We start from the raw sequence: 18,425 nt of genomic DNA on the forward strand, positions 1-18,425 counted from the left end.
GCATCATGTTCGCCACATATATTGTGGGCCGAAGGGCCTGTTCTTTTGCTGTACTGTTCTATGTTCTGTGTTGATTATCAAAACTTTGTCTTTGTTAAGAACGATGCTCTTGCCAAACAGTGGCATGGTGGCACAGCTGGTAGAATTGGAGAAGCAAGGAAATGCTCATGCTGGTTTACCAAAGAAAGACACAAAATGCAGGTCTGTCAGCATCCCTGGAGAACATGGATAGGTGACATTTTAGGTCGGGCTCCTCCTTTTAGGTCGGGCTCTGAAGAAGGGTCCTGACCCAAAACATCACCTATCCACGTTCAACAGGGATGCAGCATGACCCACTGAGTTATACCAGTATTTTGCCTTTCTTCAACTGGTAGAGCTGCTGCAACGCCATGCCAGAGACCCGTGTTCAATCTTGACCTTGGCTACTACCTTTTGCAGAGTTTGCACGTTCATCCTGTGACTGCATTGGTTTTCTCCGGTTTCTTCCCACATCCCAAAGACGTGCACGTTTGCTGTTAATTGGCCTCTGTAAATTTCTCCCCTAGATTTTCGGGGTGGATATTGTGTACAGTTTTGGTCTCCTAATTTGAGGAAGGACATCCTTGTGATTGAGGCAGTGCAGCGTAGGTTCACGAGATTGATCCCTGGGATGGCAGGACTGTCATATGTGGAAAGATTGAAAAGACTAGGCTTGTATTCACTGGAGTTTAGAAGGATGAGGGGTGATCTTATAGAAACATATCAAATTATAAAAGGACTGGACAAGCTAGATGCAGGAAAAATGTTCCCAATGTTGGGCGAGTCCAGAACCAGGGGCCACAGTCTTAGAATAAAGGGGAGGTCATTTAAGACTGAGGTGAGAAAAAACTTTTCACCCAGAGTTGTGAATTTATGGAATTCCCTGCCACAGAGGGCAGTGGAGGCCAAGTCACTGGATGGATTTAAGAGACAGTTAGATAGAGCTCTAGGGGCTAGTGGAGTCAAGGGATATTGGGAGAAGGCAGGCACGGGTTATTGATTGGGGACGATCAGCCATGATCACAATGAATGGCGGTGCTGGCTCGAAGGGCCGAATGGCCTCCTCCTGCACCTATTTTCTATGTTTCTATGATACGAAAGTGGGATAACGTGGAACCGGTGTTAATCGGTGACCAATGGTCCATGTGGATTCGGTGGGCTGAAGGGCCCGTTTCCAAGCTACATCTTTCAATTGATCAATTGCTGGTATATAAAATAAGAGATCTATTTAATGGATGAAGGATGACTGCAGTTGTGATTACAGCCAGGTCGGTCAGGATTGTATTAAATGGAGAGTGGGCTCCAGGGGCCCAGTGGCCTACTCCTGCTCCACATTTGTATGTTTGTACATTATCATAGAGTAACAGAGCACGGAAACGCCCTTGAGGCCAACTCATCCGTGTCAACCAAGATGCTCCATCTAACGTGCAGGAAAGAACTGCAGATGCTGGTTTAAATCGAAGGTAGACACAATATTGGGTCAATATTCAGACTGAAGAAGGGTCTCGATCCGAAACGTCACCCGTTCCTTCTCTCCAAAGATGCTGCCTGTCCCGCCGAGTTACTCCAGCATTTTGTTTCTGCTCCACCTAACATTATCCCTTTGACCCATCTCACTCTAACCTTTCGTATCCATGTAACTGTCCAAATGTCTTCTAAATGTTGTTCAATGCAACATTTTCACGCAGACCACGGTACGTACCCTCTGTGAAAAAACTTCCAAAGGAAAATACTATACTAAAAGCTCTTGAGTAATACATCCCGACCAAACAGGGTTTATCCCCAAACGGTATTCATTTTATAATCTGAGAAGATTATTTAATATTATATACTCCAATAGAATCCCTAACGCAGAGCTAGCAATTATCTCGTTAGATGCTGAAAAAGCACTTGACCAGGTAGAATGGCCATATTTATTTTCGGTGATGGAAAAATTTCAACTAGGAGAGAAGTACTGTACATGGGTTAAATTGTTATATTCTAATCCAACAGCTAGAATATTAACAAACAAAATGTTATCAACTAAATTTAATCTCCCTAGAGGCTGTAGACAAGGATGCTCACTATCCCCACTATTATTTGCTCTTGCAATCGAACCCCTAGCAGAAAGCGTTAGAAACCATCCAGGAATATTTGGATACAATACTAGAGACACAACGAATAAAATCTCCTTATATGCAGATGATATACTAATATATATTACAAAATTAGAAACTAGTATTCCAAACCTATTAAATCTAATAACTCAATTTGGTCAGTTTTCGGGATATAGAATTAATTGGAATAAAAGCGAAATCATGCTAATAACAAAATTCAATTTACATACAATACAACAATCCCCTTTAAAATAGTTAAAGATAAATTTAAATACTTAGGAATCTATGTAACTAAGACATATACCTCTTTATTTAAACTAAATTTCCCACCCTTACTGAATAAACTACATAAGAATATTCAATACTGGAAAACACTCCCCATTTCTATGCTTGGGAGAATTAATGCTATAAAAATGATTTTTTTTACCGCAACTGCTGTACCTACTTCAATTAATTCCGATATATATCCCAAAAACTTTTTTCAAAAAAGTCGATTCCATTGTTACAAGTTTTGTCTGGGATTATAAGAATCATAGAATAAGTAAAAAACATTTATGTAAGTCAAAGATAAATGGAGGTTTGGCTTTGCCAAATTTCTTATTTTATTTTTGGGCAGTCCATATTAAAAACATGAATTTCTGGCTGGAAGAAATGGATCAACAACCAGATTGGCTAATGATGGAAAGGAAGACCTGTCTACCTTTTGAAATTGGACCGATCATATTTGCCCCCACAAAACTGCACAAAAAAACCTATAAAGAAAACCCCATAATACATAGTGGAATACGAATTTGGAAATAAATAAAAAAAGATTTAAAATTGAATAATATACCACTCTGCCTTCCCATTGTAAATAATCCTTTATTCAAATCATCCTTTATGGACAAAGGTTTCACACAATGGAAAAATTATGGAATCAAAAATATAGGACATCTTTATGGGAAAGGTACTTTTCTTTCATTTCAAGAGTTACAACAGAATTATGGACTGCACTCAAATAATTTCTTCAGATATCTACAAATTAGAGATTATGTTAAATCTAATACACAAGTCTACAGGAATAGGGAATCAGAAATTCTTGATGAATGTTTGAACAAGTATCCTAATACTGAAAAACTAATAGCCTATATTTATAACACCCTACTAAACAATGAGGTACCACCGACCGAACCATATAGATACAAATACGAAAATGAAATAGGCCACCCTATCACGAAAGATATGTGGGACGAAAGTTTACAACAAATACATCAATGTTCATTAAATGCCAGACATACTTTAATACAATTCAAGGTCTTACATAGATTACACTACTCTAAAATAAAACTAAATAGAATCTTCCCACAAATCTCTCCTATTTGTGATAAATGTCTACATCTAGAGGCTAATTTAACACATACGTTTGCAAACTGTATAAAACGTAAACATTTCTGGACTGATATTTTTGAAATAACTTCAGAAGTTATTAATACAAAACTGGACCCAGACACAAAATTAATAATACTTGGAATATCAGAACAAAGCTTAAATTTCCTCAACTACAGTATAATAACCGGGAAAAAATTAATATTAAAATTTTGGAAAGGCCCTACAACCCCCACAATTAAAATGTGGATTCCGGAAATGTCGGGGACCCTATACTTAGAAAGAATTAGACTTGTCTTAATGGACAAACAAGATCTTTTCCATAAAATTTGGGCTCCATTCATTAACTATCTGAAGGGATAGATTGGCACAGCACGAGGACCCAACTGAAACTTGAACTCAGGAACAGATGAAAAGCTGTATTTTATAACCTACGAACCTATCTCCATTGACGTACTACAGGTAACCCATTCCACCTCCCTTGTTTTTCTGTTGTGTTTTTTTTCTTTCTTTTTTATTTGTAACTTTCTACCCTCTTTTTCTACCTCTTTCTATAAAAAATAAAAACACTAGAAGCAGAAGTAATTGATGATGGAAAATTTTAATAATGTATGACTGATGTATATGAAAAGTTTTTTTTACTATAATATGTAACTACATTTTATAATATGTCTACTTCTAATAAATAAATAAAAAATAAATAAAAATAAAAGCTCTTGGGTACATGAATAGGAAAGCCTTCCTGGAATGTGGGCCAGGCTAAGGTCTAGGTTAGGCTAAGCAACCTGGCCAGCACGAGTGAATTGGGTTGAATGGCCTGCTTCCATGTTGTTTGGTTTATAACTCTAATAGTCTCCTTTCTGTTTGCTTCTACCAAAGCCTCACTTTCCTGCATTAAATCCTTTTTGCCAAGTTTTCACCCACTCACTCAACCTATCCTGTGGCAGAGTCTATACGTCCTGATCAAAGCTTTACGTCCCACCTTTTCTCATGTCATCAACAAACTTGGATGCTTTACTCTCTGGTTCTTGTAAGTAGATAATAGAGATAGGAATCAATTGCTGGGTTGCATTGTCCCATTCTGTAAAGGACTCCTCTATCTTCAATTTAAAGACCGCTCTTCAATCCACATTAAAGCTTCCCCCAATGCCATGAGTTCTTGAGTTCTTTAGCTTTTTATATGGCAGATCACAGATCAAAAGTTTCTCACATGTTTGTTCTGCGGCAAAGTATGTCAGGGATAGGTTACAAAATAAAGTGCTCACCAAAGGTGTGGACAGTCTCCACAGTCATATCTTGTATTGAAAAGACAATCTTTCACGAGATCCCTAATTAAAAAGAGTTTGCCGAAAAATATAAAAATCACTGAATAGCACGTACAATACAAGAATTCACAAGAATGGAACTGTTCCAGGTATAATTTGCTTAGATTTTACGTGTGGTGATTTTATGCATCCAGTACCCGTGGCATGGAGTTTATGGCCCCACACCGGCTGTTATTCAGCTGGACCTTGTCCTTGGTTCACAATGTGATATGAAAAGGCTGATGTTCTCTGAACGAAAGTAACCAGGTCAGGCAGATCGTGCTTACCGCTGTGCTTCGGTTCCAGTTGTGGTTCCACAGTGGAGAAGTCGGGATGTCTTTACCTCGCTCTTGTGCATCAGAAGGAGTAACATTTATTTTTATTTTTAAAGTTTTCTTCCTGCGCCAACGCAGCTATCGCAGGACCAGCTGGAAGCTGAAGAAAAGACCCGTGTTCAGCGGGCGAGGCAAACAGCATTGGTGGCCTCACGCAGAGAGCCTCCGCCGTATGGGCACCGAAAGGGATGGGTTCCGCGCTCCTTGGAGGTAACGTCCGCAGCCTTGTCGTGAACAAATTGCCTGCGTTTCACAAAATTGACCCACGCCATGTACATCAACTAAATATTCAGCTGCAGTAATTAACATTGTCAAGTCATACATCTGTGATATGACAGTCATCTTTATTGACATCGGTACCTTTAGCATTATTGATTGCAAATTGACTCAATGAATTTCAAGTTGTTCAGATTCTGCGCCACAGCTCTTCACAAGAGGAGTGAAATGAAATCAGAGCGATGGCATGTTTGCCGTTACAGCAAATGTTTAATAGACACACCTCCCATTCACATTTTTGAGGTTAGCTGTTGGTATGCATTGCGTTAGTGTTGATGACATTTAACAAAATACTGAAAACTGAAAAGAAGTCTGAGAGGAAACTTCAACCTGCTCGATTTCTCTTTTATAACATAAAGCGAACATAAACCAACCTATTAAACCGCCTCTGCACTGACTCCGATATAAATATGGAGATCAGAAATTGCTTGCAGTTGTGTTCCATACCTCTTGCAATGAAAACATAACAGTCTGTTAACCTTCCTAACTACTTGTTGTTATACCTGCTCTCTGTTTTGTGCATTATTATTTAATATTTTGTGGTTTCATTACATTTAAATTTAGTTTGCCATTCTACCTTCTACTTCACAATTCTGTCCTCTGGATTCTATCTGCTAACATCTCGCCCACTGTCAATACCAAATAACATTTAAGTATTGCTGATTTCCCTGTTTCTAGTTGTGATCAACTTTTTAAAATATTTTCTTAAACAATTGAAAATGGTACATACATATTGTTCTCTGCATGGCCACATTCAAGGTCATAAGGAATAGGAATAGAATTAGACCATTCGGCCCATCAAATCTACTCCACCATTCAATCATGGCTGATCTATCTCTCCCTCCCTAACCCCATTCTTCTGCCTTCTCCCCATAACCTTTGACACCCGTACTTATCAAGAATCTATCTCTGCCTTAAAAATATCCACTGACGGCCTCCACAGCCTTCTGTGGCAAAGAATTCCACAGACTCACCACCCTCTGACGAACGAAATTCCTCGTCATCTCCTTCCTAAAATAACGTCCTTTCAGCCTATGACCTCTAGCCCTAGACTCTCCCACTCGTGGAAACATCCTCTCCACATCCGTTCTATCCAAGCCTTTCACTATTCTGTTTGTTTCAATGAGGCCCCCATTCATTCTTGTAAACTCCAGCGAGTACATGCCCAGTGCCGACAAACGCTCATCATAGGTTAACCTACTCATTCATGAGATAATTCTTGTAAAGATTTTCTGCAGGCTCATTCTCTTCATTCTCTTAACATTGAGAACTTGAACACGATGCATAGCTACGCGAATCTGACAAGAAATGTGTTATTTAACCTCCTTTATGTGTGCTGCTGTAATGTTTTACAAAAATCAATATTTTTTGTTTCTTGGCCAAAATACAATCTATATGAAATTGAAAGTATTAATTTGGCTTGGAACTTGCAGAGATTCTGAATGTGGTCCAAAAGGAAAATACTGCAGATGTTGAAAATCTGAAATAAAAACACGATGGAAATACTGAGCAGATGAGTGTGGAGAGAGAAATGGTTTAATGTTTAAGGTTCTGACGAAAAGTTATCAATCTGAAATGCTTTGTTTCTTCTTCAATGCACCATGAGGCCAGACCTGCTGGTTATTTCAGTGAATGAATTGTGACCTTTGGTTCTGTAACTCGTGATAGTAATGATTTTGTCTGTTTTCCTCTCCAGGATTTTGGCGATGGAGGTGCATTCCCAGAGGTCCACATGGCCCAGTTTCCACTGGAAATGGGCCGCAAGAAAAAAGCATCCAATGCCCTGGCGGTTCAGGTGGACTCAGAGGGAAAGATCAAATTTGATGCTATTGCTCGGCAAGGACAGTCGAAGGACAAGGTACGCTAATGCCCATCAGATTCTCATCCACTGACTTACTATGTTGTCCTATGACCCATGTCCAATAACACAATGGCAGTGTGTAGAATGCCACCCACCAGGTGGTATGGCAAGGCCACCAGAATAATCAGGGATGAATCTTACCTCGGTCACTCCCTCTTCTCAACTTTCCCATCTGGCAAGAGGTACTAAAGTGTGAAAACACACACCTCCAGATTCAGAGGCCTCAGTGTCATCAGGAAACTGAACCATCCTACCAACAACAAGACAGCGGTTCTAAGCTACCGTCAAGTCAAGTTTTATTCGTCACTTGCAGTGAAATGAATTTGCCAGCAGCGGTACAATAAAAAAGAACACAAAATACACAATAAAAAATTAACACAAACATCCACCACAGCATTCATCACTGTGGTGGAGGCACAAAATTTGGTCAGTCCTCCTCCATTTTCCCCCGTGGTCGGGACCACAACCTTCCGCAGCCGACGCTGTGGGCGTCCAGATGTGCAGACAAGGTATGTCCAGGTAAGTCCTGAATCGGTGCCACCCCACCGGGGACTGCGGCTTCAAAATGGTGTAGGCCGCAGGCCGGCGGTCGAAGATCTAAAGTCCCCACCGCGCCGCAGTCAGAAGCACCACAGACTGCAGGGCCGGCGGTCAGAGCTCCTCTCCAGGGGTCCCCGGCGAGGGATCCCGCTCCGGATGGTAGGTCCCCACTGCGCCCGCGGTAGAAGTGTGCCGCGTGCCGGAGGTCGGAGCTCTTCTCCTCAGGGGTCCGCAACGAGGGATCCCAGACTCGACGCCGCGCCAGCTGGAGTTCCGCAGACCGCGGCTTCAGGCTGCCGCGGGCCAGCGAACGGAGCGCTCCCCTCCGGCGACCCCCGGCAAGGGCTCGCCCGCTCCACGACGAAAGAGTCCTCGCTGCGCCCGCGGCTGATGCCCCGGGCGCGTCTCGGGGAAAGGCCGCATCGATCCTCGATGTTAGGCTACGAGGGAGGCGACATGGAAAAAGTCGCCTCTCCATGGAGGAGGCGACCAAAGCGGTTTCCCCCTTACCCCCCTACACCACCCCCCACACAAGACACACAGAGAAGCATTAAAAACACACATTGAAACACAAAAAAAGTAGAAAAAATGAACACGTTGCTGGCAGGGCTGCCGGCTCGCAGCACCCCCATCTACCTCATTGGAGACACGCAGACTATCTTGAATAGGACTTTACTGAACTTTATTTTGCACTAAACATTCCCTTTCCCCTGTATCTGTACACTGTGAGCAGTTTGATTGGTATCATATTTAGTCTTTCTGCTGACTGGATAGCACGCAACAAAAACCTTTTCACTGTACCTCGGTACACGTAACAATGAGCTAAACTAAATTGATTCCTACTCTGGCCAAATGTAATTTCTTCAAATTATAGGGTAGTTGGTAAATAGATAGATAGATAGATAGATAGATAGAATCTTTATTTGCCACACGACCAGGGTTGGTGGTATTTGGGTTTGGTACATGATGGTACACTGCTTTAGTCACATTAACACTAATAACAACACAGATCACAGTAATAAAGTGCATCCATACCAAATCACAAATCTCACCAACAATACATAGTGCAAAAGAACAGACAAAGACCAAAGACAAGACACTGTATACATCAAAAGTCCTTAATATTGACTGTTATTGGAGGGAATTGAGTGTTCTTATTGCTGAGGGGAAGAAACTGTTTTTAAAGCGGGTGGATTTTGTAGCAAGTGACCTGAGGCGCCTCCCTGAAGGGAGAGACTGGAAAAGGTGGTTTGCTGGATGGGAGGGGTCCGAGATGATCTTTATTGCCCGTTTAGAGGTACGTTGGAGGTAAATGGAATGGATTAAGGGGAGGGGGGAGTTGATGATCCTGGAGGCCTTGGAGACAATGCGCTGTAATCTGTGTAGTGAGTGACTGTCAGTGTTTCCGTACCAGACTGTGATTGAGGAGGTGATGATGCTTTCAATGATGGATTGATAAAAACGGACCAGGAGGTGTTTGTGGACTCTGAACTTTTTGAGCTGTCTGAGGAAGTATAGGCGTTGTTGTCCTTTCTTGATGATGTAGTATGCGTTGATGTGCCATTTTAGATTATTGCAGATATAGGTGCCCAGAAACTTAAATGAGTTTGTGGAGGTTATGGGATGGGAGTTGACATGGACCGGGGGTTTGGGGTTTTGTTTGCGTCTGAAATCTATGATGATTTCTAAGGTTTTTGAAGTATTAAGCTGGAGGTTGTTGTCTGCGCACCATTTGACTGCGCTGTCCACTGTTTGATGGTATTGTGATTCGTTGTTGTCTGAGATGAGGCCAATTATTGTTGTGTCGTCTGCATATTTAAACATTTTGACTGAGCTGCATTGGGATGTGAGGTTGTTGGTGTAAAGTGAAAAGAGCTGAGGTGACAGAACGCACCCTTGAGGGGCTCCTGTGTTGAGAGTCAGAGGGCTGGAGAGTTTTTCACCCACCTTGACTCTTTGCTGTCTGTTTGTCAGAAAGTGCAGAATCCAATGGCACATGGCTGGGTGAATGCTCATGTCCAACAGTTTATTGTAGAGTTTAAGTCATGGATTCTACCTGCAGGTATGAGGGTAATACAGATTTGGGGTTTGCAAATTTAATTTTAACGATGTTTCAATTTCAATTTTGTTTCTGCTTGTGCAGGTTGTATACAGCAAGTTTACAGATCTCATTCCCAAAGAAGTTATAAATGAAGATGATCCAGAGCTGCAGAGGCCGGATGAAGACAGTATAAAGGAGGTGAGTTACTTTTAACCCTGTCTGTATGACATTGAGAGTGTTTCTGTTTTGAGGGATATCATTATTGAATAAGATGGACATTTGAGGAGTCATTTTAGATATTTGGAAAGGGCAGTCAATTGAACTAAACATTTCTATTATTTTATACAGTTTGAAAATATTGGAATTTGCATACCATCTACCAGTTTGCAATAGGGCACTGGTAAATTGCCTGTGCTGTTCCCAAAAGTATTTCGCCAGCAGACTTTTTCTGCATACAAGGTGGCAATAGATTTGTGGAGGAGAGAGAAATCTGGTCCACAGGCCGCGCGCTCTTTAAACAAATCTTGGTTCTTTCTATGAGGGAATGGAATTATGTATTTGTCGATTGAGTTGATCAAATGGATTAACTAATTTCTCTGGGTGGGCAAGTTAGTATACACATTTTCTGCCTTGTTTCAAAATAATAGTTAACTGGCACAGCTCATAGTTACTGCCTCACAGCTCCAGAGACTCAGATTCGATCCTGACCTCGGGCGCCATCCGCGTGGAGTTTGCATGTTCCCCTTGTGACCACGTAGGATTCACCTCGTAAGTAAAACCAGAACAAATGCACATTGAATAAGTGGGGAAAAAAACTTTGTTTATTTAGCTATTTGAAGTCTTTTGGCTCAAAGCCATTATGAAATCTTCGTTATTATGACCGCATTGACAGATGTTTTTAACATATCTGGCTAACAATATCAACCTTTCCAACCTCGGGCGCTATCCGGGTGGAGTTTGCACGTTCCCTTTGTGACCACGTAGGTTTCCTCCGGCTGCTCTGGTCGTCCCCCACATCTCAAAGACGTGCGAGTGTGTAAGTTAAGTGGCCTCTGCAAATTGCCCCAAGTGTTTAGAAAATGGGATAACACGGAACTAGTGTGAATTGGTGATTTGGCGTGGACATTGTGGGTTAAAGTGGCTGCTTCCATGCTGCTTCTCTAACATTTGCATCTGTTTTTACACAAAAATAATTTTGAGGCGATTTTACACGTATTCTGGCATTTGGAAAGGCTGATATTGCTAGCCAGATATGTCAGTGCAGGCATAATAAAGACGATTTCATAGTGGCTTCGAGCCAAAAGACTTCAAATAGCTAAATAAATGAAGGTTCCTTTCTTATTCAATGTGCATTAGTTCTGGTTCTGCGTGTGAGGTGAATTCTGTACTCCTGCACAATATCTCGGAGGGTTTTGCTGCACAAAAGCTATGCTATTCTGTTCACGGAATATTAAGTGTCCATCCTCCAAAATAAATTGAGTGCTCGTAGCTGTTTCAGCATTACAAATCCTCCATACTTTAATCACAAAAAAAGACCGTGTCTTGTATTAAATTGAAGGTGTTGCGACACATTGTGTAGGCGTGCTATGTGAGAGGTTAGGTCCGGACTGATTGATTCAAGGAGACGCCAGAAAAAAAGATAAGCAAGTTAGAATATTGTAGAATGAATATTTGATTTGTTCTGGAGCTATTTGAAGGCTCCATCGGTAAATATACATATGTTGTGTTTTTTGAGATATTAAAGTTGCAAACTCTGAAGAAGGGTTTCGGCCCGAAACGTCGCCTATTTCCTTCGCTCCATAGATGCTGCTGCACCCGCTGAGTTTCCCCAGCAATTTTGTGTACCTTCGATATTCCAGCACCTGCAGTTCCCTTTTGAACACTCCAATCAGTATTGATTTGTTTAAGCTTGTTCAGCATATCATCAGTCTGTTATAATTGGTTACAATATTGCAAGAGATACAAGCCACTCTGAATATCTGCGTTCCAGTTCATCATCCATTGATTCCTGCTGTGAAATGATGCAGGTTTTGTTTAGCCCCTTGCTGTTAAATAGCCCATTGATATTCACACATATGGCTGATTGGTAGTTGGTGTTGGAAGACTGTAAAGTAACTGGAACAGTTATTCTCCATTGAATTGGATCAATGGTGATCTATACCTCGGTTTTTTTTTGTCCCTTAATATTTTTACATAAATAAACTCAACCAATCTCATCTGATGTTTTTTACACAGGGGGGATGTTAAAACATAAAACATTCTTCAGCATTATTGCTAATCCTGTGCGCAATAAATAGCATATGCGTTGTCTGTGGAAATGTTAGTAGAGTCAGAAGAAAATCTCCTTAATCGAGGATATGATTACACCCTAGCTCTGGTAATAAGCAACTCCATATGTTGTGTGACATGTTGTTTCTAACACCTCAGTTTAAAAACTAACACAATTTGACAGTTGACTTTGCCTTGGGTAAGACAGCCTGTTAATCCTTGAAAATTAAGATCAGATGTAGTTGTTAGATACGTTGTCCATAGGCAGTCCATAGGTAATGCATGTTAACTTGCTAAAATAACTCCTGTTTCATTACAGTTAACTGAAAAGACACGTTCAGCTCTGGAGAAACAAGTCTCACAGAAGGTTGCAGCAGCCATGCCTGTTCGAGCAGCTGAGAAGCTAGCCCCTGCACAGTACATCAGGTTAGAAGAGTAACTGAGTACTCAGTACTCAGATGTGATGGGATTTCACTTGGATATAGGACTATGACCTGCTTCAGAAAATGTTGGTCTTTCTTGTTTGCATAAAGTTTTGTACACAGTCCAGCTTTGGGTGAAGTGGAGGGTTAGCTGATTCTCACTCTGTCAATAACTTGTTTTAACAAGCTGAATAGTCTAAAAATAGGACATTTAATAATAGGAATAGTTTATTAGATTATTTGAGTCAATCTCCATTGAATTGGCTCAAGGGTGAGCTATACTCATTTTCTGCATGTCCCTTAATATTTTTACATAAAATAAACTCCATTGCAACTGGAATGGTTCAGAGATGAGAAAATGTTTCTTCACCAAAGGTTAGTGAATCCTGGGAGCTCTTCTTGCAGCAAAGCTGTGGAGACTCGCTCACTATAACCAATAGATATATAATTAGATATTATGGGATTAATACAAGAAGGTAGCACTGAAGTAAAAGGTCAGCCAGGAGCTTAATGAAAAGAAGAGCAGGTGCTAGGGACCAAATTACCAATTTTCTGCTTATTTGTTCTTACTTTATAAGGAAACAAATGTATGGATGAGATTTTCATAGTCAACTGCTCTGAAGCATTGGTGAAGTAAAATAATGCTACTGAGCAGTGGGCACCTTGATGGTCTGAAACTTTAGCTGGAGGACAACTTGGTTCAATTTCAGCTTGCCAGGTGGATAGATGGAATTGGTATGGAAATGGAATTAACAAAATTAACACAAATAATTATTGTAAAATTAAAACGTAGCTCAACCTAAGTCAATAGAAATGGATAAATAAGTCAATAAGTTTATTACAGCAAGTGGTCGTGGGGTGGATTAGTCGGTTAGCTGGAAGGATTTCTGTCTAATACTGAATTTCAAACGTATTTTGACACTTCAGAGGGGTGAAGAGGCAAGTTGATGATACAGTAAGCAGCATCTAGATCCATAGATGGAGATAATTGAATGGGAGAAAGAAATTCAATGGTTGCTGATCACAACTTGTGATTCATCTGATGTCAAGATCAGTTCAGATACTACATTTCCTTAAATTCAGTATAATTTTGAAGAATTGAGGACAAGTAGTGTGTTTGTGCCATGGTCAGCAAACTAAATGTATTCTTCAATGCAGGTATACTCCTTCTCAACAAGGTGTTGCTTTCAACTCGGGAGCTAAGCAGAGAGTTATCAGGATGGTGGAAATGCAAAAGGACCCCATGGAACCACCACGATTCAAGTAAGTGAATAGCAGGGAGGCCTTTTATGTATTTTATTTTTATGCGACGTTTCATATCAGTATTGCTGTTTCAAAAGAGGCACAAGTTAACTTCATTTCGTATAGTTGTGTAATCTGAATCTATTTACAACATTCAGGAGTTCCAACGCAAATGCTGATTGTACTCAGAAACCTGGTCGTTTTCTGGGTCTAAAGTATGTTTCTTTAAATTGTGAAATTGGTTTCCATTAATTGGAAAATTTTGCAATTAATGCTCCATTAATGTGTTCCATTAATGACAATGTTTCAATGCAGTGCTGTGGATGGAGTGTGGATCGGGTAAAAATGACATGATTCTACAATTTCTTCTTGAGCTCATTATGGCCTAATCTGAGTCTCTTTTGTGTTTAGGATTAATAAGAAGATTCCCCGAGGTCCCCCATCACCTCCTGCACCTGTCATGCATTCGCCTAGCAGAAAGGTAGGAGCGTGATCAGCTAATGCAAAGGAACGGTGCTCACCAATATTTTACAGCAGATTTTTTTTTTAACTTCCGCATAAAAGCTGCATTTGGAATCTGTAATAAGACAGTTGCACAACCCCTTTGTTTTTAATGCTTTTTGTTTTTTGATGAGCTGATTGACTCATAACTTCGTAGCCTTCCATATTTCCAGCAGAGATAAATTAAATCCCCACAGCAGAATCATGGCGTATTTCAAAGTCAATTATTGCCGCTGGATTAAAACGTGCTATTGTTTGGTGTCAGGGTGAAGCATGGCAGAGAACAGAGCGATGAAGAGCAGCATTAACTATCACTGACAGCTCGTCCTCTCCTGTAGATTTCACTGGTGAAATGGAGTATGGTATAATGACTCTGCTGCAAAGTGAAACGTGGCATTGCTATTTTAAAGAAACATTATTTTATCAGGCAGTCTGCTGTCTAGTAAAGTTCAGTGTGACATCCATCACTGAGAGAATCACACATTCCCAACTTGCTTCCCCTACAAAAACACTGCAGAATATCATGCAGAACACGGATTGCCATGTATACAAGGGAGTTGGTGCTGAAGCCAAATTGAACCCCTGACAATTTCCCTGCCTACAATTGATCTTCAGTTTAATTTTTTTAAGAGCATGCTTTTGCTACCAGTCTTTCTCAGATGCTGCCTTACAGCACCAGAGACCTGAGTCCTGTCAATGTGGAGTTTGCACCTTCTCCCTGTGACAGCATGAGTTTCTTCCAGGTGCTCCGGTTTCCTCCCATGCCCCAAAGGTGTGTGGGTTTATAAGTTGACTGTAAATTACCCCTCATGTGTAGTGAATGGATGAAAAAGTGGGATTATATATAGATACATAGACAAACAGTGCAGGAGTAGGCCATTCGGCCCTTCGATCCAGCACCGCCATTCAATGTGACCATGGCTGATCATCCACAATCAGTACCCCGTTCCTGCCTTCTCACCATATCCTCTCGATTCCTCTAGCCTGAAGAGCTCTATCTAACTCTGTTTAGAATGCATCCAATGAATCAGCCGTCACTCCCTTCCAAGGCAGAGAATTACACAAATTCACAACTGTGTGAAAAAGCTTTTCCTCATCTTAGTTCTAAATTACCCCTTATTCTTAAACTGTGGCCCCGGTTCTGGACTCCCCCACAATCAGGAACTTGTTTCCTGCATCTAGTGTGTCAAATCCCTTAATAATTTTATATGTTTCTATTAGATCCACTCTCATCCTTCTAAATTCCAGTGAATACAAGCCCAGTCGCTCCATTCCTTCGTCATATGACAGTCCCGCCATCCCGGGAATTAACATTGTGAACCTACTCCCTCAATAGCAAGAATGTCCTTCCTCAAATCAGGAGACCAAAACTGCACACAATACTCCAGGCGTGGTCTCATCAGGGCCCTGTACAACTGCAGAAGGACCTCTTTGCTCCCATACTCAATTCCTCTCGTTATGAAGGCCAACATGCCATTACCTTTCTTCACTGCCTGTTGTACCTGCATGCTTACTTTCAGTGACTGATGTACAAGGACACCCAGGTCCCGTTGTACTTCCCCTTTTCCTAACCTGACACCATTCAGATAACACCCCAGCGGTATGAACATTGACTTCTCTAACTTCAGATAGCCCTTGCTTTCTCTCTCCATCCCCTTCCCAATTCTCTCACTAGTCTTACTGTCTCCGACTACATTCTATCTTTGTCCTGCCCCCTCCCCTGACATCAGTCTGAAGAAGGGTCTTGATCCGAAACTTCACCCATTCCTTCTCTCCAGAGATGCTGCCTGACCCGCTGTGTTACTCCAGCATTTTGTGTCTACCTTCGATTTAAACCAGCATCTGCAGTTCTTTCCTATACCATTTAGATAATAATCTGCCTTCCCATTCTTGCCACCAAAGTGGATAACCTCACATTTATCCACATTATACTGCATCTGCCCACTCACCTAACCTTTCCAAATCACCCTGCATCCTCATAGCATCCTCTTTGCAGTTCACACTTCCACCCAACTTTGTGTCATTTGCAAATTTGCTAATGTTAGTTTTAATTTCTTCGTCTAAATCATTAATGTATATTGTAAATAGCTGCGGTCCCAGCACCGAGCCTTGCGGCACCCCACTAGACACTACCTGCCATTCTGAAAGGGGCCCGTTAATCCCTACTCTTTGTTTCCTGTCTGCCATCTAATTTTCTACCCATGTCAATTCCCTACCCCTAATACCATGTGCTCTAATTTTGTCCACTAATCTCCTGTGTGGGACCTTATCAAAGGCTTTCTGAAAGTCCAAGTACGCTACATCCAATGGCTCTCCCTTGTCCATTTTACTTGTTACATCCTCAAAAAATTCTCGCTTTATAAATCCATGCTGACTTGGACTGATCCTGTTACTGCTATCCAAATGTGCCGCTATTTCATTTTTGATAATTAACTCCAGCATCTCCCCCACCACTGATGTCAGGTGGGTATAGAACTAGTGCAAACTGTTAATCTGGTCAGCATGGACTTGGTGGCCCAAAGGGTTTGTTTCTGTGCTGTATCTCTGAACTAAACATTAAAACTATACTCCGTGTTTAAGAAGGAACTGCAGATGCTGGAAAATCGAAGGTAGACAAAAGTGCTGGAGAAACTTAGCGGGTGCAGCAGCATCTATGGAGCGAAGGAAATAGGCCACGTTTTGGGCCGAAACCCTTCTGAAGAAGGGTTTCGGCCCGAAACGTTGCCTATTTCCTTCGCCCCATAGATGCTGCTGCACCGGCTGAGTTTCTTTAAAACTATACTCCATTGCAGTATCTTGACTCTCTGCCTGTTTATCGTCAGTCGGATCTGGCCAGACTATCTGGCCTGCCATTCACAAGTACACATTGCGTATAACAGTTCACTTGATAGTATTGTGCGAGTACCATAAAAAAGAACCAAGTGGAGGCTCGAGAGATTGCTTGAATCTGGAGCAATAGGTCTGCATGACAAATAAAGGATTCAATTCAATAAAAATGGAGAACTGTGGAAGGAACTCAGTGGGTCAGGAAGCACGAACAAAGTGACTGGTTTGGATGTTTTTTTTTTTACAAACCGCTGTCGCCAGGAATACAATGTAATACCAATCACTTTTAATTTTTTGGAGTCTGTCACACACAAAAAAGATCCAAAATAGTTCTATTATCAAACAAAGAAATTGGTACTATGCCAAATAACTATTAGTGAAGATATCCGAGGGAGAGAGAGATTAGGTGGCGATTTAATAGGAGAAAAGATAAACAGAAATATTCCTAGAGTCTTAGATTTTGGAACTGAAGACACGACCATCATTGGAGGACAGATTAAATTTGGGGATGATCACAGGGCAAGAATTCGAGCAGTGCAGACACCTTGGAGAATGAAAGTTGTAGAGCCACACAATGCGGTAACAAGCCTTTTGGGCAAACTTGTTCTTGCTGGCATTATTGCCTAATCGAGCTAGTCCCACTCATCTGTGCCTGTCCCATATTCCTCCAAACCTTGTCTACGTATCCCCGAATTTAAATGTTATAATTTTACTCACCTCTGATACTTCCTATGGAAGTCATTCTGTATATATGCACCAGTGTGAAGAGCTGCCCTTTTTTAAATCTTCCCCTCGCCACCACCCCCCCATCCCCTGCCCTTCCCCCTCAATCCAATGTTATGCCCTCTGGTTTCAGACTTCCCTACCCTGGGGAAAATACTGTGGTCATTAACCTTATCTGTTCCCCTCATGATTTTGTAAGATCACAACTCAGCCTCCTATGCTCCAGGGAAAAAAGACCCAGCCTCTCCTTATACATCAAACCTTCCACACCCAGTAGCATCTTTATAAATCTCCTCTGCACATTTTCAGTTTATCCTTCCTGTGGCAGGGCAAACAGACTCTGCACACTACTCCAAATGTGACCTTACCAGCATCTTGTACATCTGTAACATGACATCCAAATTCATGTGCTCAGTACTCTGATCAACGAAGGCAAATGTACCAAGCACCTTCACCCCCACCGCCAGTCTATCTGTACCACCACATTCTTGGAAGTATAGACCAACATGCCTTGGTCTATGTCCTACAACACTCCCCAGTTCTTCCCTGGTTTGTCCTACCAAATTGCCTCACTTTGCACTTTTCTGAATTAAACTTGCATCTGCCA

At 41.4% G+C, this 18,425-nt stretch overlaps 1 protein-coding gene across 1 annotated transcript in view; it reads left to right on the forward strand.

Annotated features, from left to right (window-relative positions):
* The window catches only part of snw1 (SNW domain containing 1), a 30,595-nt gene that overhangs the window by 4,389 nt on the left and 7,781 nt on the right, over positions 1 to 18,425 (forward strand). Inside the window, exons 2-7 of the mRNA XM_033027597.1 lie at positions 5,175 to 5,328; positions 7,091 to 7,252; positions 9,939 to 10,034; positions 12,424 to 12,530; positions 13,685 to 13,789; positions 14,180 to 14,249. Of these exons, the coding sequence (XP_032883488.1) occupies positions 5,175 to 5,328; positions 7,091 to 7,252; positions 9,939 to 10,034; positions 12,424 to 12,530; positions 13,685 to 13,789; positions 14,180 to 14,249 (694 nt within the window). The remainder of the gene's footprint in view (positions 1 to 5,174; positions 5,329 to 7,090; positions 7,253 to 9,938; positions 10,035 to 12,423; positions 12,531 to 13,684; positions 13,790 to 14,179; positions 14,250 to 18,425) is intronic.

Source organism: Amblyraja radiata, chromosome 9 (genome assembly GCF_010909765.2).
Source record: "Amblyraja radiata isolate CabotCenter1 chromosome 9, sAmbRad1.1.pri, whole genome shotgun sequence".
Taxonomy (NCBI): Eukaryota; Metazoa; Chordata; class Chondrichthyes; order Rajiformes; family Rajidae; genus Amblyraja; species Amblyraja radiata.